This window comes from Mirounga angustirostris, unplaced genomic scaffold (genome assembly GCF_029215605.1).
Source record: "Mirounga angustirostris isolate CCGP_5_RB_7025 unplaced genomic scaffold, mMirAng1.0.hap1 SCAF_13, whole genome shotgun sequence".
Taxonomy (NCBI): domain Eukaryota; kingdom Metazoa; phylum Chordata; class Mammalia; order Carnivora; family Phocidae; genus Mirounga; species Mirounga angustirostris.
The window spans coordinates 54,223,533-54,246,943 of NW_026991721.1; the positions used below are offsets into that span (position 1 = coordinate 54,223,533).

General features: G+C 56.9%; 1 protein-coding gene across 1 annotated transcript in view; it reads left to right on the top strand.

The window, feature by feature from the left end:
* The window catches only part of GDPD5 (glycerophosphodiester phosphodiesterase domain containing 5), an 82,253-nt gene that overhangs the window by 55,387 nt on the left and 3,455 nt on the right, over positions 1-23,411 (top strand). Inside the window, 14 exon segments of the mRNA XM_045894459.3 lie at positions 528-631; positions 3,559-3,652; positions 4,285-4,344; positions 10,258-10,356; positions 10,663-10,756; positions 11,137-11,282; positions 15,964-16,046; positions 17,228-17,378; positions 17,872-18,090; positions 18,606-18,763; positions 19,016-19,100; positions 19,102-19,164; positions 20,427-20,509; positions 23,170-23,282. Coding sequence (XP_045750415.2) covers positions 528-631; positions 3,559-3,652; positions 4,285-4,344; positions 10,258-10,356; positions 10,663-10,756; positions 11,137-11,282; positions 15,964-16,046; positions 17,228-17,378; positions 17,872-18,090; positions 18,606-18,763; positions 19,016-19,100; positions 19,102-19,164; positions 20,427-20,509; positions 23,170-23,282 — 1,552 coding nt within the window.

Sequence of the window (23,411 nt, forward strand, 5' to 3'; positions counted from 1 at the left end):
CAGAGGCTGGGGCGCTGGTCTTGAATCCTCTGCTGGCTTGCTGTGTGACTAGGGCAAGTAGCTTCACCTCTCTGGGCCTCAGTGCGTCTGGGTAGCATGGGGCAGAGGTGAGAAGGAGCACCTGCACTGCAGGTGTATGTGGGAAGGGAAGGAGGTGAGGGATGTGACCTCCCAGACGGCCGGGTACCGTGCCAGTGCGAAGCCTTTGTTCCTGGGGTCCATCGCCGGCATGGGCATACTGGTGCATCCAGGACAGGCCTCAGCCAGAGCGGCAGAGGAGACCCCTGGGGTGGAGGCCTGATGCCGCCCCTAGCTCCCTACCATTTTGTGGCTTTGGGCTCTGTGGTGTTGGGCAGGTCGCTTCCCGCTCTGAGCCTCAGGTCCCCACAAGGATGAAGAGGGTAGTAATCCCTGCCTGGCAGGTTTAGCTATAAAGAGGGAGGCAGGAGGAACATTCTAGGTGGGAGGTGGCCCGAGGGGCCAGCCCCTGACCTCACTTGACCCCTTTCCTTGCTCTGCTCTTCCAGTGGGAACGCCTCTGGTTCTTGCTCCTCACCTTCACCTTCGGCCTCACGCTCACCTGGCTCTACTTCTGGTGGGAAGTCCGCAACGACTATGATGAATTCAACTGGTGAGTGGGGAGGGGGAGCACGGGGGCACGGGGGCTTGGGCAGGCACTGGGGGCTGTGGTTTGAACCCATCTCCCAGGCTGACTCCTTCCTGGTGTGCTATCATGGAAAACGGGAATGGCACACTTGGGCAGGGTTCAGCCAGGGTCTGGGGCCTCTGCACCTCATCGTAGACAAGAACCCCAAGGCCCAGAAAAAGACCGAGGGCCTCAGCAGAGGAGGCATCCGAAATCCCTGAGTAGGACCTTGGGCAGGGCTGGCGGATGCTACGGTTCTGGGATAGCTCAGGGTCCTTTGTGGGCACGAGCCTCAGGTCCAAGGGCAGGGCCGCCTGACGCTGGTACCTGGGTACCCGAGGGTACCTGCTTCTTCCTCAGCCCCTCTGTTGCCTGCCTTTGTCAGACAGTGAAAGGCACGGGAAGGGGAGCAAGTTCCCTGGGCCCTAGCGAGGAACTCCTCCACTGACAGGTGTGGAAACTGAGGCCCCAGGTCACACAGGCAGTGGGAGCAGAGGTGGGGCTCGGAAACCAGGCCTCCTCACTCCCCATCCCGTGCTGCCTTTTTCTTCCGGCTAGAAGTGGTGTGACCATGAGCACACTCAGTCGAGCCCCTCTTAAGCTCAGTTTCCTCTTCCGTAAAATGGGATAACGCCCCGCTCATCAGGTCTTTCTGAGAATGGAACGAGATGTTGGCTGTGGGAGGGCTCAGAGCTCCACGTCACCCTCAGGGCCGCTTCCCGGGCTGGAAGGCGGCGGCCATGAGGTTAGAATGTGGGATTTCTAGAACTCTGGCCTTCTAGTGGGCTATGGTTCTAGGACTCTGGGATGGTCCTAAGATGCTGTTAATGGAGTCTGGGCAGCGACTCCCCTCTGCGCGGCACGAGGCTGTGGCCCCGTAATTAGCACAAGAAAGGATGTGTGGCTGTACCCCTGCCACCCGGCAAGATGAGCCTGAGTCCCAGAGGTGGCCTCTGGCCTTTATTAACTGCCATCCATCAATTATTCATCCCCCCAGGTATCCAAAGCACGGCACTGTCGTGCGGGAACAGAAACATGCCTGCTGGCCCCCCACTGCACACCTCGGACAGTTCTGCTGAACTGGAGCGGGTCCACCCCCATCATGTACGGATGGGGAAACTAAGGCCCCAGAGGGCAGGACTCCCCCGCGGCCACAGAGCCGGTTAGTGCCAAAACAGTTTGAGGACCGCCTGAGGAGACTGAAGCTCAGAGAGGCTAAGTAGACTGTCCAAAGTCACACAGCAAGATGCGGGCAGATAAGGGACTCGAGCGTGGCTGACTGTCACGCTGTCCACAGAACGACCTCACTCTGCCCAGCGACTCAGTGCCCTGTCACTGGGCAGTTCAAGCAGAGGATGGGTGCCTGCCCTGTTGGGGAGGCGGCAGGGGGAGGGCCTGCCTGGGACTTAGGGACCTCCTGAAGACCCGCAGCTCCCTCAGCCTGTCACTGAAGTTTCTTGGAGTCGGTGCTGGGATGCAGGAGACCCTGGCCTGGCCCTCCTGGTCTCGACAGGGCCTGGGGATCATTCACGCAGTGAGAGGTTGTGAGCGAGAAACAGGGGGTCCGGGCGGGATGTGGAGAGCCAGGGAGAGGCCGTGTGGGCCGTTGCTCTCCAGCAGGGCTCCCTGCCGAAAGTGAGAGACAAGTGTCACCAAAACATCTTTCAGGAGTCCTTCTCAAGGAGGAGGTCCTGCCCTTCTTTAGGCCTCAGTGTCTTCAGCTGTACGGTGAGAAGAGTGAACTCAGTGATCTTCTAAGCAGTAGATTTTCCCCTGGAATCTGAGGATGAGGGTCTCGGGAGGGTGCAGGAGAAGGCAGGTGCCCCACAGTGTCCTCCTGGTGTCCCCTCCCAGCCCCCTGCCCAGGCCCAAGATGGCAGCAAGTCGGAAACTGCCTGGTGCCAGCTCACATTCTCTGATTACCCTGAGTAAACTGCTGCCTTCCCTGAGCCTCAGTGTCCCAAGCTGTCCAGGGGGCACGTGGGTGGTTCAGTCTTTCTGGAGAGCAGCTAAGCAGCAGCAATCAGGAGCCGTAAAAAGTTCATTCCCTTTGGCCCTACAATTCTATTTGTAGGATCCTATCCTAAGAAAATAATTAATAATACAGAAAGCTATGTGCAAAAAAATTTTGTGTGTGTTTATTTATAAGAGTGAATCATTGGAAACTGCTTTCATTGGTAGAAAGTTGCCTACATATGGCACATTAATTCAGCAGACCACATGGCTGGCTGTTCGAAAGTCATGCTTCCTCGGGATTTTTACTGACATCAGTAAATTCTTGCGTGAATAATGAGAAGAGAATTGACTGAGTACTTACCACATGCCTTGCCTCACTTTGTGCTCAGGAAGCCCTGAGCCCTTCATCCTATAGATGAAGAAAAGAAGGCTCAGAGAAGTCAGGGATGACATCTGATCGATCCTAGGATCCCCAAATTTTCATATTTTAGCATTGAAATTGAGATGAATGTCACAGTCAGCGGCATCTTAGACTCAGGGAAGCCTGTCACCTCTGCAGGGTCCTGCAGGCCAGTAGGAGACAGAGTGGGGATTGGAACCCTCTGCACCTCCCTCCGAAACCCAAGCTGAGCACATGCTAGATGTGGCAGGGTCCTGGCTTTGCTGTTTTACAAATATGTCAAACCAGGGGAAACCCACTGGAAGAGAGGTCTGCAAAGTCTTGGTGATGGTTCCTTCTGGGCAGTAGAATTATGGTGAATTGTTGTTCTCTTCGTTATGCCTCTTGGCGTGCCCCAGTGTCCACTGGCCGGACTGGTGAGCACGGAAACCATGATGACGTTACGGAGCGGTCCCGGGCCTGGTCGCTGAGCCTGGCTGTAAGAGCCGAAGGCCCACTGGCCCCAGAGAACCTCCTGGTTCCCTGATGCAGGTCTGACCTCTTCCCCTCCGGGCAGGTACCTCTACAGCCGCATGGGCTACTGGAGTGACTGGTCTGTACCCATCCTCGTGACCACTGCTGCCGCCTTCACCTACATCGCGGGCCTCCTGGTAGGTGGGGCTGCCCCAGAGGGCAGGCGGGCCTGCTCCCAGGGGGAGGGCGAGCCACCCTGGTCAAAAGGGGCAAGCTGGCTTTTCCCAGGGCCTCTCAGCCTCCTGCACTGCTGGGGCTTGGTCTCCCTTAAGGTGGGAGGTCCTCTTGCTTTTGCCCCATCGTGGAGTGTTTTCCTCCTGACCCAGTGCGAGCCCTCTTGCTCTTAGAGCCCACTGCAGACTGACTCTTCCAGAAGCTTCTGCTTTGGTTCCTGCTCCCAATTCTCTATTCCCTCAGACTCGGGTCAATCCCCCTGCTGGACTGGGGGCTCTCGGGGGACTAGGCTCACGTCTGCTTCAGAATCCTGGGGCCTCGAACTCCCAAAACATTCACTGGGCAACCCAAGTGCAGCAGGGCCCAGTGAGCTCTTGAGGGAGAAACTGTAGAGGAGGAGAAGCCAGAGGCCTAGAACAATCTGGGAGATGGCCAGGCTTGGGCTGGGCTGGGCATTCCCATGGCCTATGGGGAGGTTTGTCGATGGCTCCGAGCCAGGCCCAGAGTAGCAGCGGGTGGCAGGGTGTCTGGGAACTAGCAGAAACCTTCGGGTCACACAGGGCCCTGACTGTCCCCCTGTGGGCCCCCTCTTCAGGTCCTGGCACTATGTCACATCGCCGTGGGCCAGCAGATGAACCTGCACTGGCTGCACAAGGTAAGGGCTACCTCCGCGGGGGCTGGGGGAAGGGAGTCGAGGCTGTAGGCTGCAGCGGCAGAGGTCGAGCTTGGACATGCCATCCTCGCTCCTTGGGAGGAGGCCATCCTTCCTCTGGATCCCTATGACAGTTGTTCCAGTAGCTACCAGAGTACTCACTCCGCACCTGTTCTCACAGGCTGGCCTCTGTTAACTCATTCAACCTTCACGGTAGCCCTATGATGTAGGTACTGTTATCATCCCATCCTGCAGTTGGGAAAACTGAGGTACAGCGAGGTTATGAAACTTGCCCAGGGTCTCCCACTTAATAAGATCCTAGATCTGTAGCTGCTGACTGGCCAGCACACAGGTCACAGCCCCGGCCCCCTCTCCTCCTCATTCTTCAGTGAGCCCCCACTGTAAAACTCGGCCCAGTGATGGGACTCCCAACTCAGAGCCCTTCCCACTGCTCCCCTTGCTCCGGGGTGATCCCACCTCCCCGACTAGCACTGAGGCCCTGCAGGACTTGGGCCCCGCTAACATCTCCTGTGTGGGACGGTCACCTCAGCTTCTGCTGCATGAGACAGCCCGGGCCCTCCCAGCACGGCGGCCTCTTCTCTACCTTACCTCTTCACCCTTGCCCTCCCTTTCTCTCTCGTTTGGACTCCTTCCTTGGTTTGCCTCCCCGACCTACAGCCTGCTCAAGATCGTCCAGCCCTGGCAGGCTCCCCTGCCACAGTCCTGAGCGTCTGTGCTGCCCACTTCCACCGGGCTCCCCCGCCCCAGCCCTCCCCAGTCTGGGAGCTCCCTGCAGGCCAGGTTGGCTTTGCCCATCTCCATGTCCCCCGTGCCCCCTCAGGACTGGGCCCATACATATATTCCGAGCCTCAGCACTCAGGCCGCTGATTGCACGCGTGGTGCTAAATGTATGTGGCCGATGCCTGTCCTTCCCCGGGCCTCAGTGGGCATGGGGTGTGGTAGAAAGCCGATCGAGAGAGCCCCTCCTTCCCTGGAGCATGTGGGCCTTGGAGGGAGGCTGGACATTTCTTTTTTCCCAGAGCCTGGCTCAGAGTGAGCATGTTGTTTAGGAAGGGGCAGAAATGTCCAGAAGTAACCTTGAGCCCGTGAGAGGGGTGCAGAGTGACAAGGGGAGGGCTCACTTCCTGCTAGAAGGGGGACACAGAGCAGGAACCAGAAGGACAGGGGGGCGTGGGGGCAAGAAGCTGGGCTGTGCGGAGTGGCAGGTGCCAGTGGGCATCCAGGGGGCCTCGGAGGTCAGGCGCTGGGGAGTCAGACCCTGGTGACTGAAGTCTGAGAGGAGTGAAGACCAGCTGGCCACCCTCCCCCTTCCTCCTGCCTGTCACTCTATCCCGAGGTCTCCTCTGGGCTTCTGAAGTCCCCTCATGAGGCACTTTCTTCTCCTGGCTGAGCAGCTGACACTTGAAAGAACTGCCCCAGCCGGCACGCCAGGTGGGGCTGGCACCCACTGGGGTCCCCTCCTCTGGCTCACACCTGCTTCTCAGCAGGCCGGGTCACACCTGCTTGATCCTGGTGGAGAGGCCTCTGGAGGCCCGGAGCCAGCCCGGATAGATCAGTACAGGGAGTCGTCCCCTGGGGCTGGAAGGATCAGATCCCTTCGTGGGCACCAGGGCCAGCTCCTGGGGTGCCAGTCCTGCCTTCCTCCCCGCTCAGTCCCCTCCCGTGAGATCTCGGGGTGAACAAGGTCTTTCTAGGCAGAGCTGATCCATAGCTGGACCCACTGCACCAGGAGGGAGGGAGTTTCTGGGGGCTGGGAGGATTCAAGCAGGGCCTGGAAATTCTACTGTTCTGCTTCGAAGATTCTGTCACTTGATTCTAAGATTCTAAAGAATCCTATTTTTTGTTTTAACCAATGTTTGACCATCTAATACATTGACACGGTTCAAAATTTTAAAAGTACTGGGAAGTATGGAATGCAAATCTCCCTGCTATCTTCCCAGAGATATTTTAAGTATGTGCAAATATGCATGTACATTTCCTGTTTTCCTCCTTCTTTCCCCAAAAGTAGCCTGCTCCCTCTCTTCTGCACCTTGGCAAAACCAGAGCTCCTTGCCCTTCGGGCGTTGAGAGCCTTCCCATTGGCGTCCACCCCTCAACCCCTGCCCCACCGGCTCATCCCTGGTTCCTGCGGCTGATGGGGCTGCCCGACATCCCCGCGCTCTCGTTTCCTTGCTAGCGCAGTGTGGCAGTGAGCTGGGCGGGGAAGTGTGCGGTAAAGAGTTCTTACCACGTAGCCTCGTTGCCCACTGCCACCGATCCACACCCCGCAGTCTGGGCTTAGAAAACACCCTCACCATAAAGCATTCACCGATTTCTTGACTTTGGCCAATCCATCGGGTGAAGATGCCACTAGTTTAAATGTGGGTTTCCCTCATGAGTTAGCAGCATATTCCACATGCTGGAGTCACTTTGGTTTCCTTTTCTGTAAACTGGCTGTTCCTCTCTTTTGTCCTTTTTGCGATGGGATTTGCTTTTCACTTATTGATTTGAGGAGCGCTTTATAGATTCAGAGAATTAGCCCCTTGGCTGATGAACTACAAATAATTCTTCCTAATTTGTCTTTCGACTGGGCTTGTGTTTTTTGCCATAGGAACTTTTTTATTCTTCAGGGTGTGAATGTGTCATTTCTTTGATGTCTCCTGGGTTTCGTGTCAGACTTAGAAAAGTCTTTCCCAGAAAAAAATGTCTCTGCTGGTATCACTTGGTAATTGTAGGTTTCTACTTTTTTTTTTTTTTGTCCCCATTTACCTGTTTTATCTTTCTGGAATTTATTTGGGGGTATAATATGATCTTTGTTCTTTTTTAGATGGCTTCCCAAGTCCCAACTCTCTGTTCAGTAATCCATTCCTTCCCTCTAACTTGAGATGACACTTTTATATTAATTTTTTTTAATGTATTTAGATCTGGGGGCACCTGGGTGGCTCAGTCAGGTAAGCATCTGACTCTTGATCTCAGCTCAGGTCTTGATCTCAGGGTTGTGAGTTCAGGCCCTGCAATGGGCTCCATCCACGCTGGGCAGGGAGCCTACTTAAAAAAAAAAAAAAAAGATCTGTTTCCACTTCTCTCTCCAGTCTCATGCCAGTATCGTACTGCTTTACCTACAACAGTTTGATGTTTTAATCATTATCTTTATTTTGAGAGTCTCTGATTCCCTGGGATCACTAGTAGGTGCAGGCTGCAGAACAAAGGGGCCCAGGATGGTGCAGAGAGGGAGTCATTTGGGGCAGGCAGGGTATTGTGAGCAGATCTGGGAGTCCACTTGGGGACCTTCCCCCTTCCTCCCCAGTCTTCCCAAAGCTTGTGTTTCCCAGAAACAGGAGCCAAGTCCAGGGGCTCAGAAGGTGAGAAGGTTGAAGTGTGCTCGGGGCTTTCCAGTAAACAGGAGGTGCTTTCCCTGAGCTGCCCCCCTTCCCGCCCCACCCACCACTCCAGAATCGGCTCCCACCTCCCCAGGCCCTTCCCTGTCCTGGCCCCGGTCGGACCCCACCGCCCCCATCTGTGGCCTTGCCTGACTCGTCTGCTACAGCGGCAGCAGCCCCCAGCCCAGGGCCTGCCTGGAGGAGGTGTCTCAAACTCTGCCACTAACATTTAGTACGCGTTTACTCTCTGGGTGCCGACCATCATGCTCTATTAGCACACCACCTGCTTTCTCTCCCTTGTCCCCACACCCCTTTCAGGTGGGCACTCTCTCTCCCCGTTGCACAGCTCAGGAGACGTGCTTCCGGAGGCTAGCCTCTCCCCGTAGGACCGCAGCACCGGGGTCTGACTGAAGGAGGGGATGCGCGGGGCCCCTGAACCCTGGCCAACCGTCTGCATGGGGACCACAGGGCCCAGCGTCCAGCCACCCCCGGGAGGCCGCTGTGCAGCCCCTCGGCAAGGCTGGCTTCCAGCCCCGCGCTGCTCGGACGGGCTGCCTGTGTCCTCCGTCCCTCCTGCGGTCCTCTCAAGCCACAGTCCCCTGCACAGAACTCCAAAGACCGCTTTCACAGGAGCCGAGCGTGCCATCTCTGGGCCTTCTGGGTGGGCTTTATCCTTTCCAGCCACATTTGAGGAACAATGGTCACGCTGGGCCCCGGTGCTGTTATTGTGGCTTCGGGAGACAACATGGGGTGTGGGGGGAGCCCCACAGACATCGAGCACCGCGGTGATGCTGCTGAGCATAATGGTTGCCACGACAGCCACGGCAAGACTCGGAGAGAATAACAATTTTAACTGCGTTAGGATTATGGGAAATCAGTGTCATTGCACGTCTCTCCACTAGCAGTTAAATGTGGTGAGACTGTCAGAAACAACCCTTCAGAGACCTTGGCTGTGCCCAGGGCCTGCCTGGAGGGGGCAGTGGGGGGGGGGGGCGCGGAGGGAGCCCATGTGTGGAGGGGGATTTCTCAGGGATGGCGAGCACACTCCTTGGCCTCCCTCCACTGCAGTGGGACACCCCAGAAAGAGCACGACCTCCGAGACAGGCAGGATGGGGTTCGCTTCTGGATCTGCCCCCTCAAAGCTGCGCAGCAAGCAAGCCCTCATGCTGAGCAGTTTCCCTGCATGTAAAATCAAGGTGATCGTGACCTCACCTGGGACATTAGAAAAATAAACATGAGGAAAGCAGGATGTCCGTCCCCTGGCCTCGGGCACGCGGGCCCTCTGTCTGCCTGCGTCTCTCCCCTTCTCGTGTTTCAGCCCATAAAGGCCCCCACCCATCTCAGCCTTATTACTGCTTCTTATGGGAACATTCATTTCCGGGCTGATGGGCTGGAATGACAAACCTCCAAAGGAAAACTTAATCCCAGGCAAGGATGAATCCTCCCTGCCTGGCAGGGAACGAAGATGGATCAACTGCTGTCTCTGGCCTCCCCGTGCCAGCTCATTCAGTTGGTGGCGGGCCCTCAAAAGGCGTCTGCCTTGAGAAAGGCCCTGCAGGAAGAGAAAGGGGGTGGCAGTGAGGAGACAGCTCGCAGCAGCGGTGGCGCAGGGGGTGGTGGCCTTGACTGGCCCATTACGGAGAGGGGGGGGGGACCTGGGGGAGAGGTGTGACCTGAGCCTAGAGGTGCCAGGCTTGGCAGGGAGGGGAAGGTGGCTAGAGTGGGGGGGGGGGCATTGGAGGGGGGCTGGGGACTGAGTAGTCAGAAACGAGGCTTCACTTAGTTTCGGGGAGCATCTTGCATTGCATGAGATGTTTCAGATCCCATCTGTCCCCAAAGCTCTCTGTCCTGTGGAGGTCCTGTCTCATCTTCCCTCGGAGTCACGCTCCTTGTTTCTCCAGGAGGCAGCTCCAGGGGCAGCCCACCCCCCGACCCCCCCACCCCCGCACACAGTAGAAGCTGGAAGCAAGCCTTGGCAGTGGGGCCTGTGGGGCAGAACCCCATCTCACTTCTGCTTGCTGTAACCTCAGGGGCTATCGGCTCTTGCAGGGGACCCGGCTCCTCAACCTCCTGCCCCTGAGGCCTGGACGAGTCACCCTTTGCCCCAAGCGCCGCTGGCAGGGCTAGGAGAGGCCTTAGCCGTGACCGGCTGGGCCCAGGAGAGGTCCCCACTGGCCGAGTGTCTTCCTTCCTCACACCCTCATGGGGCCTGGACCCTGGGCTGAGCCTCCGCCTCCCCCCAGCTTCCTCCCACCTTCTCTCCTCTCCAGCCTCCCTTCTGTTCTCTTGAGGTCTGCCTGCCTCCTCCTGCCCCTGTCCCTCGCGGTCACTTCTGACTGGCCGTCTCTGGCCCTCTTTCAGTCGTGCCTCCTTTCCACTTCCCCACCTCCCTGTTTCGTGGGTCTTGCATTCCATTCCTGTGTCCGTCTCTCGGCCTCCCCCCGCTGCCTCTGCCCCCCTGTGACACACTGGGGACACTCGGGCTGTCCAGGCACACCTGCTCTGACCCTCTGTCTGGTGATTCTTCCCCTTCCAGATAGGGCTGGTGGTCATCCTGGTGTCCACGGTGGTGGCCATGTCGGCCGTGGCCCAGCTGTGGGAGGACGAGTGGGAGGTTCTGCTGATCTCCCTGCAGGTGAGTGGGGGTGGGGGGTGCCGGGCAGTTGCTTCCTCGGGACCTTCCAAACAAGGCAGGGCCTTTTTATTGCTCACGTCTCTCCAAAGGCCCAGAGGGGGCAGGGAGCGGTCTAGGTCACACAGTAAGTCAGAGCAGGGAGGGGGCTATAGCTTGGGGTTTCTGCACCCCGAGTTTCCTTCCACTGAAAAATGGAGACAGAGTTCCCTGCCCCATGGATAGAGACAGGCTGTCAGATGTCGGTGACCAGAGGGTATGGGCGTGGCTGGGAGCCAATGGTCCCTCTTGCCCCTTCCCACACACAAGGGCACAGCGCCATTCCTGCACGTGGGGGCCCTGGTCGCTATCACTGCGCTCTCCTGGATTGTGGCGGGACAGTTCGCCCGGGCAGAACGGTCCTGTAAGTATGACTGCCTTCCCAGTACCCAAACCGGCTTGTCCTGCCCTCACTTGGATGTCACCTAGGTGGCCTGGGGATAAGGTGTCGTTCTCAGTGTGAGGGTTCTGATTCAGAGTGGCCCACAGGTTCCACCAAGGGCTGCAGCATGTTTCCTCCTCTGCTTGCCTGTCTATGTGGGAGTGAGAAGTCAAGCTCACCTTCCCAGCAAGAATGGGGGCTGCCCGTGGTGCAGGGTCCCTGCAGAGCATCTGGGTCGTGACAGGGGGAGGGAAGAGAGGTCCAGCATCCCCCCCCCTTCCAAGCTGCCCAGGGTTCATGGGTGGGCCTCATGGGAGCCACACGGCTCACCAGGCAGCCTCACTCACAGCCTGTGTCTGCAGCCTCCCAGATGGCCATTCTCTGTACCTTCTTCATCGTGGTGTTTGCCTTCTACCTGGTGCCTCTCACCATCTCCTCTCCCTGCATCATGGAGAAGAAGGATCTGGGCCCCAAGCCAGCCCTCATCGGCCACCGCGGCGCCCCCATGGTGAGTGCCACCTGAGCGTCCTAACAGAGCAGGGTGGGCTGGAGCTGCCATTCTGGGGGAGACAGGCCAAGACCTATCTCCTTGTAGAGAGAACCTTGTAGGGAAAGGGAGAGAATAAACGTAGTGTAGTAATAGCAATAATCTTTAGCCCTTTCGGAGGGCTTCTGGGAAGAACTGGTGGAAAAGCTGGGGAGCTTAGATGGGACTGAACCCTGAAGTGTCCCGAAGGCATCTTGCTTAAAAGATTTAACTTTTATCCTGAGGGCCCTGGGAAGATGCAGGAGGGCTTCAGGCCGGGGCCAGACCCGGCCAGGTTGTGGGTTGGGAAGGCCCAGGAGAGAGAGGTGCCAGGTGTGGGGAGAACAGCAGGGCCCTGGGTTGCAGGAGTCAGCAGGAGCACCTTTCAGGCTGTGGGGGGTGGAGCGGATGGGTACAGCTCAGAGCCCACTGCTAAAGGGAAGGTAGCTGAATGGGGTTGAACTGGAGAGGGGAAGCAGTCAAAGTCCGAACCCTGTGACCCCACAGTAGACCTTCCACTTGAGAGGATGGCTTCAGAGCCATGCTTCCTCAGCCTTCGGCAGCTATGGGAGCCTGGGTCCATCCCTATCTGCTCTGTGCCCGTTTCCTCATCTTGTGTTCTGGGCTAATGAGAGTCTGCGCCAGTGGGCCATGCAAAGCAGGACTCAGCATGTGTGAAGTGCCCAGCTATGAGCCTGGTGCACAGAAAATAAGAGGTAGACATTCCTGCTTTCTGGGGCAGGCCTTCTCCCTTCTCTGGACCAGGGGTTCCTTTCCAAGAACACCCTGAACTTGTGGTTCTTAACAGAGGCAGTACCACTCTCCACCCCCAGGGGAGCGCTTGAGGACTTCGTGAGAGCTTTTTCTTGGTTTTTGCAGTGATTGAGGGTTCCATGATGTTGAATTTCAGGGTAGTCAAGGTGGCCTCACAAAGTAACTTGTAAAAGGAGGTGTTGAGTCTGATGGGGCTGTGAATCACCCTTAGATTCTTCCCCACTACCTGTGGTGGGTGTTACTGTACCCATTTTTTAGATAAGATTCAGACATCTGTGCCCAGCTGGACCCTAGTGTCCTCCCAACATACCCTTTGCTGGTCCCAGCACCTCCTGGAAGAAACCAGCTCAAAGGCCATGGCTTTGGAGTCAGAGGGATCTGGATTTGGGGTCCAGTTTTGCCCCCATGTTGCCTGTGTGCGTCCGGGGTGTCACCAGTCCCCTCTGAGCCTTATGCTGCAGACTATCATGAGCATAACTTATAAGCACAGCCCGCGCAGGTGGACGGGGACCAAGATTACAGCCCCTTTTCTGTTCAGGACCTAGATTACCCACCTGGCCTGCTCTGGAGGCCAGGGGACGAGCTCCTGCACTGAAGGGGTGGTGCTCAGCCAAGGGGAAAGAGCCAAGTGGCCCCAGCATGGATCATTGTTTTAGTAGGAAAAATTTCTATTATTCATAGAAATTGCAAGAATGGTATAAGGAATCCTAGACCGAAGAATAGTATAATGACTCCAAGACCACCTTCAACATCTATCAGTATTCTTGCCATTGTTTCATCCGTCTCCCTTTTTCTTTTCTGCTGCAATATTTTAAGATTTTTTAAAAAGATTTATTTATTTTACAGAGAGAACACAGTAGGAGGGACAGAGGGAGGGGGAGATAGAATCCCAAGCAGACGCCGCACTGAGTGCGGAGCCAGATGCAGGGCTCAATCCCACACCCCAAGATCACAACCCGAACTGAAACCAACAGTTGGATGCTCAACTGACTGCACCACCCAGGCGCCCCTATTTTAAGATTTTTTTTTTAAAGTTTATTTATTTAAGCAATCTCTATACCCAGTGTTGGGTTCGAACTCCCGACCCTGAGATTAAGAACTGCATGCCTAGGACACCTCAGTGGCTCAGTTGGTTGAGCATCGGACTCTTGGCTTTGGCTCAGGTCATGATCTTATGGGTTGTGGGATCAAGCCCTGGGTCGGGCTACACTCTGCCATTGGCGTGGAGTCTGCTTAGGATTCTCTCCCTCTTCTTCTCCTTCTGTTCCTCCCCTCCACACTCTTGCTCTCTCTCAAAAATAAATAAAATCTTAAAAAAAAAAAAAAAAAGAACTGCATGCTCCACAGACCGAGCCAGCCAGGCACCCCTCTGCTGTAATATTTTAAAGCAAATCCCAGACATCCAGACATCATATCGTTTTGCCCATATATACTTTAGGATATATCTCTAATCCATAAGGACGTTTTTTGTTTTAATATAATGACAACTACAGTGATGCAGTTACACCCAACCAAATTAATAATTCTTTAATATTATCTAATACTGAATCCATGTTTAGTTTTTCTTTATTGTTTCAAAAATACCTTTTTACAGTTGAGTTGTTAAAAATCAGGATCCAAACAGGGTCCACATGGTGCATCTGCTGACATGTCTTCCAAGTTTCTTTTAGTATATATAGCAATCCCCCTCCCTTTTTTCCATATGCTGTTTGTCAAAAAAACTGAGTCATTTGTCCTGTAGAATTGCCCACGTTGTGCCTGTGGCTGATTGCGTCCCCGAGGTGGCTGCTGAGTGGCTGGCACGAGCGCCTGACGCAGCCCCGTGGGTCACTGCACCTGCACGTGTATTGGGGTCTACACCTGCGGCATCACCACCTCTGGATCCACACGTGTGTGTGATAAGCCCGAGTGCACACTGCTGTCTTGGAGATGGTGTCCGTGTGCCCTTGGGTGTATGGCTCGTGTGTGTGTGTGTGTGTGTGTGTGTGTTCTTTAACCTTTGGTCAGACCGACTCCAGCGCTGGAACTTTGAACCACAGTGGACTGCCCAGCTGAATTTGTGACAACCGCCCCCCACACACACTCAGAATCCCACTTGGGCTTAGGCTGAGGCAGGTAAGGATTAAGAATTAGCCCTGAGGGGCCCCTGGGTGGCTCAGTCGTTAAGCGTCTGCCTTCGGCTCAGGTCATGATCCCGGGGTCCTGGGATCAAGCCCCACATCGGGCTCCCTGCTCCGCGGGAGGCCTGCTTGTCCCTCTCCCACTCCCCCTGCTTGTGTTCCCTCTCTCGCGGTGTCTCTCTCTGTCAACTAAATAGAATCTTAAAAAAAAAAAAAAAATCCGCCCTGAAATCCTGCATGCTTCTTGGAGTCCTCTTGGGGTCCCCAGGCTGGCCAGGGCAGGCTAGGTTTCCAAGGCGCTTTCTCCAGGAAGCCAGCACCTATCCCAGGGAGACCCGAGTTTACAAAGCCTCTGCCCTTCCCCATCACTTCCTCTGCTCCCCAAGGGTCTTTGTAGCCCCTGCGGTGCTCCCCACAGTCTACCTTCTGCAGCCTCAGCCGACAAGGGAGCTTTGGCACCTCTGAGGTGGTCACTTGTGAGACGCATGGCCGCAGGACATTTAGAGGCAAGATGGGCAGGAACTCCACTGAGTCCACGCCCATCTCTAGTGCCTCCGTGGCCCTGTTCTGCCTCTGGGTGGGGCCTCACACAGCTCACCTGACTGGGAGAAGGGAGCCGTGTCCCCCAAAGCTGCTCTGCCCCAGGGGAAGGGGAAGAAAGGAACTCGGGTATAGAGACTGCTGATGTCTCTCATCTCACCTATGAGCTTGATAATGTTAGCCGGTTTTATAGCAAGAGAAGCTGATGTGCAGAGGTGAGGTCAGCGGGGAGTGGAATTGTTCCTTCTTGGCCCCATAGCCCTTGCTGTGCTAGGCTGCATCCCAGAGGAAGGGAATGTGTTATGTGTGGGAGCGGCATGGCCAGAGGGAGAGAAGATGGGCACAAGTGTATCTTGGTGGGAATGAGATCAGCCACAGGAACCCCTTACAGCCCATCCCTTCACTGCCAGAAGACCTCCCTTCCTCTTAACGCCCCCCACCCTCCACCCCGCGCACTGGGTCCTAGCCCAATCCTTGGTCTGGTGGTGACGCCCAGTGGCTACAGAGGATATGACAGGGTCTTCAGACCAGACAGAATGAGGGAGGGAGACCTGGAACTCCCAACTGGAAAGACCCCCAACTGGAAGGACCCAGTGAATTCAGAGAACACTGAATATATATCCCCAAGGGGAAAATGGGGAAACTGAGGTCCATAGGAGAAAGACATGCACCGATGGTCACAAAGCTAGTTTATGGCAGGGCCAGGGCTAGAACCAGGATCTTGTGATGTATATGCTACAGGATTAATAGTAGTCACTTATTAAACACTTACTGCATATCAGACAACATGTTGGGGGCTTATAATCCCTGTAATGGTCTAGGGGATGGTCTTGTCATGTCTGTATGGATGAGAAAACTGGGCACCCTGTGGAAACTCTGCCATCCTGAGTACCTTCTCCTCTCCCTCTGGGATCTCTACCCAGACCCGGGGTGTAACCAGGAGGAAACATGGCCGCAGCCCCAGCCCCAGATTGCACCCCCACATTTATATACATCAACACTAACCACCCCTGCCTCCTCCCCTGCAAAGAAAACCTATGAGGCAGGCACGATTTAACAGATGAGGAAACTGAGCCTCGGAGAAGCTGCGTGGTGCCCAGGGTCCCACAGCTACTGCCTGGACGAGCAGGAACTAGAACCAGGCCTACTCCAGCCTCCCAACACGGAAGGGTCTACACTAGCTGGGGAGGTGTACATCAGCTAAATCTTGGCTCTCCCTTCCTGCGTAGCTGGCCCCAGAGCACACGCTGATGTCCTTCCGGAAGGCCCTGGAACAGAAGCTATATGGGTTACAGGCTGATGTCACCATCAGGTAGGTGTGGGGGTTGGGAGGACCACAGCGCCACTCATGCCCGCCACATCCACATCTGGGACTTTGCTGGAGGAACCTCGGGTCCCAGAGCCTCAGAGATGGGAGGGCCAAGGCTTGGATTATCCACTGCAGGGCCCACACCCTGTTTGTGACAAATGCCAGAATATAAAATAGGGAAATAAATAGATGCTCTTGGTTCAAGCAGGGGTGGGGGAGTGGGACCTGGAGTCCTGCCATAGATCCAGCTGAAGGAAAGACTAGATCTATATGGCTCAGCAAGACGGAGCTCAAACACGGATAAGTGAAATAAGCACATTGCAGAGCGATACAGTCACTGTGACGTCATTTATATTTTAGTTCGAAGACCACATAAAACGATTTCTATGTTCTCAACATGTAGATTTTAAAAGTGCTTAGTAGTATAAAGGTTGAGAAGAATTCATACCAATCTCACAACAGATGACCTCTTGAAAGGGGGAAAGAGGCGGGGCTACCATGTGTAGTTTACACAGGTGGTGCAGTGAGTGAAGAGGGGCACCACACATGTGAGGTTCCGAGTGTAGATACCACCATTAGATAACCCATCGTTCCCAGTGTAGACATCACAGAATTGTGTGTTTATCACTTTCTAGCAGATGTGGTAAAATGCCTTGAGGAAGGGGGCCACATGTGCCTCTTCCTGTCTCACACTAAGATACCACAGAGGCTGTTGGCAGCCCCAGTCGGGTAGACCAGGATGGTGGTAAGGGGGAATGTGTCAAAGGGGGCCTGCATTTGTCCTGTCCTTTTATGGCGTCACATGGACTGGGTTCTAAGTCAGGTTCTACCACTTCCTGGGCTAGTGCGTTTGAGCTAGATACTTCCCTCTCCCAGCCTCAGTTTCCCCATTATCAAATGAGGTCGCACCTATCTGCTATGGTTGCTAACAGGCCCAGCCCTCCCTCTTCAGCGGTCCCTACCCACCCCCCCAACCCTCACAGAGAGCCAGAGGGACTCACCCCCTGTCCTCCCTGTGCACACAGGGAGCCGGAGGCCCAGAGAGGAGCAAAGCCTGCCTGGGTCCCATGGGGGCTGCTGTAGATGGGTGGGAAGGAGTGTATGGGTGTTGGTGGAGGGGATCACTGGTGGGCAGGTGAGGGACCTGGGTGGACAGTGACTTGGGGGATCCCACCTTCCTGCAGCCTGGATGGTGTGCCCTTCCTCATGCATGACAACACCCTGCGGCGAACCACTAACGTGGCGGAGGAATTCCCAGAGCTCGCCCGCAGGCCCGCCTCCATGCTGAACTGGACCATCCTGCAGAAGCTCAACGCCGGCCAGTGGTTCCTGAAGGTCTGGCTCTACCTGTCCCAGTCCTAGGCATGGAAAACACAGGCGGGAACCCCATGGAGTGACAGGGCCAGGGGCGGCCAGCAGCTCAGAGGACCCCTAGTCCCCTAGCATCAGTGACTCACAGCCAGGCTAGTTAGTGGCCTGCTTGAGCTCCTGCCACTGGAGCCCAGATGTCATAGTCGTTAGTGCTTGTTCTCGTTCTGCCTTCCCCATCAGAAAAAGTTGACACTGATGATAATAGTTAACAGGTAAAAACTGGGAACTCCGTCAAACTCCAGAGGGAGATCGGTTCCTGGTCTGAAATGCTACTAAAGGAGAAATGTGCTGGAGTCTGGGAGAAGTTCCAAGCAAATGACTTTTCAGGAAACAGGGGTGGCGTGGAGAAGTTAGGGTTGGGGTCTCCTAGACTCCCCACAGGGCCCCCGCCGTCAGTTTGCCTGACCTCGTGCTCGGTGGCTGGTGAGGCAGCCCTGTGTATTCCTCTCTCTGCCAGGCGGATCCCTTCTGGACGGCCAGCTCCCTGTCGCCCTCCGACCACAGGGAGGCGCAGAACCAGTCCATCTGCAGCTTGGCAGAGCTCCTGGAGCTGGCCAAGGGCAACGCCACACTGCTGCTCAACCTGCGTGACCCGCCTCGGGAGCACCCGTTCCGCGGCAGCTTCCTCAACGTCACGCTGGAGGCCCTGCTGCGCTCCGGCTTCCCCCAGCACCAGGTGAGGCCCCGCCCGGCCGCGCCCCAGGCCTGGCTGGCCTCCAGCGTCCACGCACCGCACCGCCCGTCCCGACCTCAGCTTCCACATGTGCAGGATGGGGGAGCATGCCCCTTGCCTTCCTGACAGGTCGTCCTGGGGACGGGAGGGACACAAGAAAGGCCTTTGAAACGGACAGAGGGCAGGAGCCGGTTCTCTGGAACACTCGTATTTCCGCATCCCTGTGGTGTCATACTCGGAGATCAAAGAAATTGGAAACCACTTTCTGGCAGCACACGGGACCGGTGGCAAGCTACAGAGTGACGCGGGTTATCAGTCCTGGGACAGGGGTCTAGAGGGGAGAGCAGTTTCACAGGCTTGGCTGGACCACGTTGTCCCCTGTAGATGATTATTACACGTGAGCCTCACTGTGGGCCACATCCCATCACTTTTAACCCGTCCAGGGGCTTTAGGAGGGGTAGACGCTGCAACCCCAGGTGACAGAAGCGAAATCTGAGGCTGCCCCCTTCTGCCTGCAGGTCCTGTGGCTGCCCAACCGGCAGAGGCCCTTCGTGCGGAAGGTGGCTCCTGGCTTCCAGCAGACGTCGGGCTCCAAGGAGGCGGCCACCAGCCTGCGGAGGGGCCACATCCAGAGGCTGAACCTGCGCTACACTCAGGTGTCCCGCCAGGAGCTCAGGTGCCCACCCCAGCTCACGCAGCGGGGGCCAGACGGACGCGCTGGGGCTCGTGGTTCGAAGAGTAGAGGTTGAGAGCATTGGCAGATCTGGGTTTTGTCTGAGCTTGCTCCTCTGCGGGGGGAGATTCCTTTCTCCGGAGACAGTGGTGAGGACAGTGGGTTTATAAAGGGGGACATGCTTCAGAGGCGTCCCACGCTGGGCCCGGAGGCCCCCCTCGGAGGGCTGACAGCCTCTGTCTGCCTGCCCCACAGGGACTATGCGTCCTGGAACCTGAGTGTGAACCTCTACACGGTCAACGCGCCGTGGCTGTTCTCCCTGCTGTGGTGTGCGGGGGTCCCCCTCTGTCACCTCCGACAACTCCCACACCCTGTCCCAGGTGCCTTCCCCCCTCTGGATCATGGTGAGTTGGGGAACGGTCAGGGGGCAGAGGGTCCCTGGGGGTGTGCAGAGAGAGCCTGTGGCATGGGATGGGGGGCAGGCTCCATGCTCGGGGCTCTCTGGTGAGGTGTCAGGGGTGGGGAACAGCACGTGAGGAGGATTTTCATGGCCTCTGGGGTCTGCACTAAGGTGCTAGGGGGTGGGAAGAACCTGGGCCCAGCCCATGGGGAGAAAAACATCACTCAAGGGCCCTAGAGGAGTAAATTACTACTTGGGGTTTGGGTTTGGCGGGGGGGGGGGGTTATTTTGTTTTAAAGGAGGGGAAGGCACTAGAATAAGAGTAACAATAGAACAAGGATAGGGGACATTAAATGCTGTTCTGAGAATACAGCAAATAAAACCAATTTTTACCTGGCTGATCGAGCCCCTGCTGACAGGCCTGAGCTCCAGTCCCAGCTCTGTTGCTGGGGGCTCGGGGCGCCCTTGACCTCCCTGCTGTGCTCCTACTGCCACCTCCCTGAGGACATGACAGCCAGTCCAAGGTTTTGTTACGGCTGAGACAGTGCAGGGTCACGGAATCGGATCTAGGTTATGGATGGTGTGTCCATCCACCTGCCCGTTGTCCTTACAAACCTCCAAGGGCTCTGCTCAGAACAAGGTGAGTGATGACTGACTAGCAGCGGCAATGAGCACTCTCCAATTTCCAGGCCACAGGAGCTGACCAACAGCAAGGACCCCTGGCACAGCCCCGCTCCCTCCAGTTTACCTGAGATCGAGGGCCCTGGAGGCCTGGCCGCACTCTGGAGGCTTTGCCCTCCCTGGCCCCTGGAGGGGGAGCCCACGCTCCACACCCTACAGTGACACACGTACTCTTACACCCGCACAGATGCCGTACGCCTCTCCACCACACCCCTGCGTACCTGTTCATCATTCACACCTCCATGTACAGCTGCCTGCCTTCCATTTACTCACCACCTGCTCAGAGCCCCCTTAAGCACACAAATCCTCCAGGCTTATTAACACATGCCACCTCTACCCTGACCACTGCATCTCTTTACACACACACACACACACACACACACACACACACACCCCCCACACCCCCTCCCCGAGCCCACTCCTACAAAATACAATCTCAAGGCCCCAAGCCCCGAACCCCCTCTAGGCACTCCCTATCCCTTCCCTGATGGTGATATGGGGTCGTCCTGCCCACGGACCCTCAGTCTGGAGCCCCGGTATGGACTGGCCATGACTGAAAACTGGCCATGGGCCATCTGTCCACAGCCCCCAGACGAGTACTGTCTCATGTGGGTCACCGCGGACCTGATCTCCTTCATGCTCATCATTGGCATCTTCGTCCTCCAGAAGTGAGTAGGCTCTGACCCCCTTGCACACCCCACAAGCCCAGCCCCCACCCCAGCCAGCTGAACTTCCTCCTGAGCCCTGGACCTGGAGAAGCCCTGATCAGGCAGCCTGTTCAGGGTAGGACTGCCCAGCAGGCCCCCTAGCCCATCCTCCTCAGCCAGAGCTTGAGTGGCTTCTGGAATGAGCACCCAGCTGGGAGCCCAGAGCCAGGCTCTGCCATGATTTGCTGTGTGGACTCTGGCGGGTTTGGGCTCCTCTCTGGCTTGTCCTCACCTGCTCCCCAGGGCCTGGGCTGTCACCAACACCCAGCACTCTGGTGTGCCACGCTGGAGACCTTCTGCCTGTTAGGGTAGCACCTGGGACAGCGGTGCAGTGGGGAAGTGGGGTTGGGTCCGGGGGAGGGTTTAGGGCCAGGCAGGGGCCCCGATCCAGCCACCACCACCAACTGGCTGTTTTATTCCTGACTGACGTTCTCTCTCTGTCACTCACCGCTCTGATCCGGCGCATGTCCCTCCTCTCTCCCCACCCCCCTCTCTGCTGCACTGTGGTATCTCACAGCTATCACTTGATCAGGTAATTCTGGTGTGGTCTTCCTCTCCTGTTCCTCTTTCTCCCTCCTCCTTGCCATCCCCTTCTCCAGTTCCATCCGAAAACCTGCCGTGCGCCAAGCCTGTGCCTGGGTCAGGGTCCCTCGCGGGTCACCCTCCCAGACACCTCTGCTCGCCTGACGCCTCCTGCTGTCCCCATCTCGCCTTGTGTGCGCCCCCACCCTCTGATCCTCCTGCTGTTCCTCGCAGGTTGCTGACCTGGCCCCTCTGAGCACCAAAGCGGCTCCCCCTGGGGAGGGACTGGTCCTGGCCACCCCTCCCACGGCTGGCACTCGCAGGGGCCTTCACCCCTGCTCCGTGCAAACCATACCAAGTTCTGTCTCTCCCTTCCCATCTCAGTGTCTCCTCTCGGGCTTTGCCTCTCGAATCGCTGCTTATCTTTCTGTGTGTCTCTCATCTCTCTCACTCTCTATTTCTGCCTCCCACCCGACTCCTCCCGCCTTATACACACAGCCTCCCTGCTTTCCCCTGCAGGAACCCCACAGTGGTTGAGCTTCCTGTCCTAGATGTACCTGGCTGCAGAGACCCTGGCCTGACACCTTCCTCCTGGGTTTACTGTGAATTTCCAACATGAGTCCTAGGTCCTGGGGATCCAAGCCCCCACCTTGGTCCAATGCCTTGGGCCCTCCTGGTTTAGACAACTTTACAAACTGCTCCCTGGCTGAGGGACCGAGCCCAGTGAAGGGACATGTACTGGTCCTTCCTTCATCCTCTCCGTCAGGGGACACCCCCCTCCCCCATGCTGTACCTGTGCTGGGCCTGCAGCAAGGAGCCAGGCCTTCACCCTTGGAGCCCCAGGGTGCTGGGGGGCAGCCGAGGTGGCCCAGGTGCTGGGATGGACATGCCAGGCCCGCTCTGTGTCCAGCAAGGGCCATGACATGGTCTTCCTGCGGGTCAGGAGAGGACTGACAGGAGGGGACCCTGAGGGAGACCATTCCCTGCAGGCCCCCTCCCTCCACTCATACACTCAACAGATCCTCTGGGCACCTGCCACACAGCAGGTTTTGAGGTTGGTGCCAGGGATACTGTGACAAATAAGAGACCCAGTCACTGCCCTCAAGGACATGTAGGGCAGCCAGCCCAGCCAGAGCACGGGCTGCCCTCCCCTCTGCTTCTTGCTTTCCCCTGTCTGTCTGCTCTTTTCATTCACCCACCTGCCTGTCCATCTGCCTGTCCATTTCTGCTGTGCTGACCCCATCTGGAAACAACGGATTTCTCATGAGCCTGGGCTCCCCCCCACCCCAGCAGGGCTCAGTGCCTGGGGGGTTGGGTTCTTGTTTCCAAGCTGACCCCTGCGCTTCTCTCAGTGGGAGTGGGGGTGGGGGTGGGGGTCCAGTGAATCTTTCTATCTAGTTCGCAGGAAAAGTCTTAAGTTCAGAGACCAGGGATTTGGGGCTGGTTGAGAGGAACTGCAATAGCAAAAACTGCCCTGGGCTGGGCACAGGACCCTGAGTCCCCGGCTCTGCCTGCCCCTGCACACTCCACACAGCCCCATCCAAGTCACTCGGACACCCCTGCCTCTGAACCTGTGAAGACAAGGCCCCCACAGCCTCTCTCTCCCTCCCTCCCCTCTTTCACTTCCCCCCCGCCCCCCCCCCCCCCGGGCTCTCCCCACTGGCTTCACTCGCCTGGCCCCATGGGGGAGCTGGAGGATACAGCAGCTGGGACTCCCTGAGACCGGTGTGTACCCCACAGATGAGTGTCAGAGTCATGCCTGCTAAGCTCTCCCCCAATTTGTCCCATTCAGAGTCCGTGTGCAACTGTGGGCACCTGAAACACAACTCACCAACCCCAAACCAACCATCTTCCAGGGCAAGGGGACCTGATCTCGGGTGCTGGGGACAAGGGGGAGGCTGGAGAGCCCTGCTGAGAGTCAGGAGACTCTGATTCAAGCCCTAGCTCTGCCCTTGTCTGGACCTCCGTTTCCCCATCTGTAGTTAGACAAGAGACCTGCTGGTCTCTCAGGCCAAATCCAGATAGGTTCTGGGATTGGGCAGGACCCCTGCTCCAAGGAAGGCTGGGAAAGGACCTGTGCCCATGGGCCATCTCTGCAGGTGGCGCCTGGGTGGCATACGGAGCTACAACCCCGAGCAGATCATGCTGAGTGCCGCGGTGCACCGGACCAGCCGGGACGTCAGCATCATGAAGGAGAAGCTCATCTTCTCAGGTGGGCAGCCCTGCAAAATGAGGCCGTGGGCTGTTACCTGCACCACCCCCTGCACCTGAGTACGCCACGTACAGGCAGGGACACAGCACGGACATACATCCACCCACCCGGCTTCACGTACACAGGAGC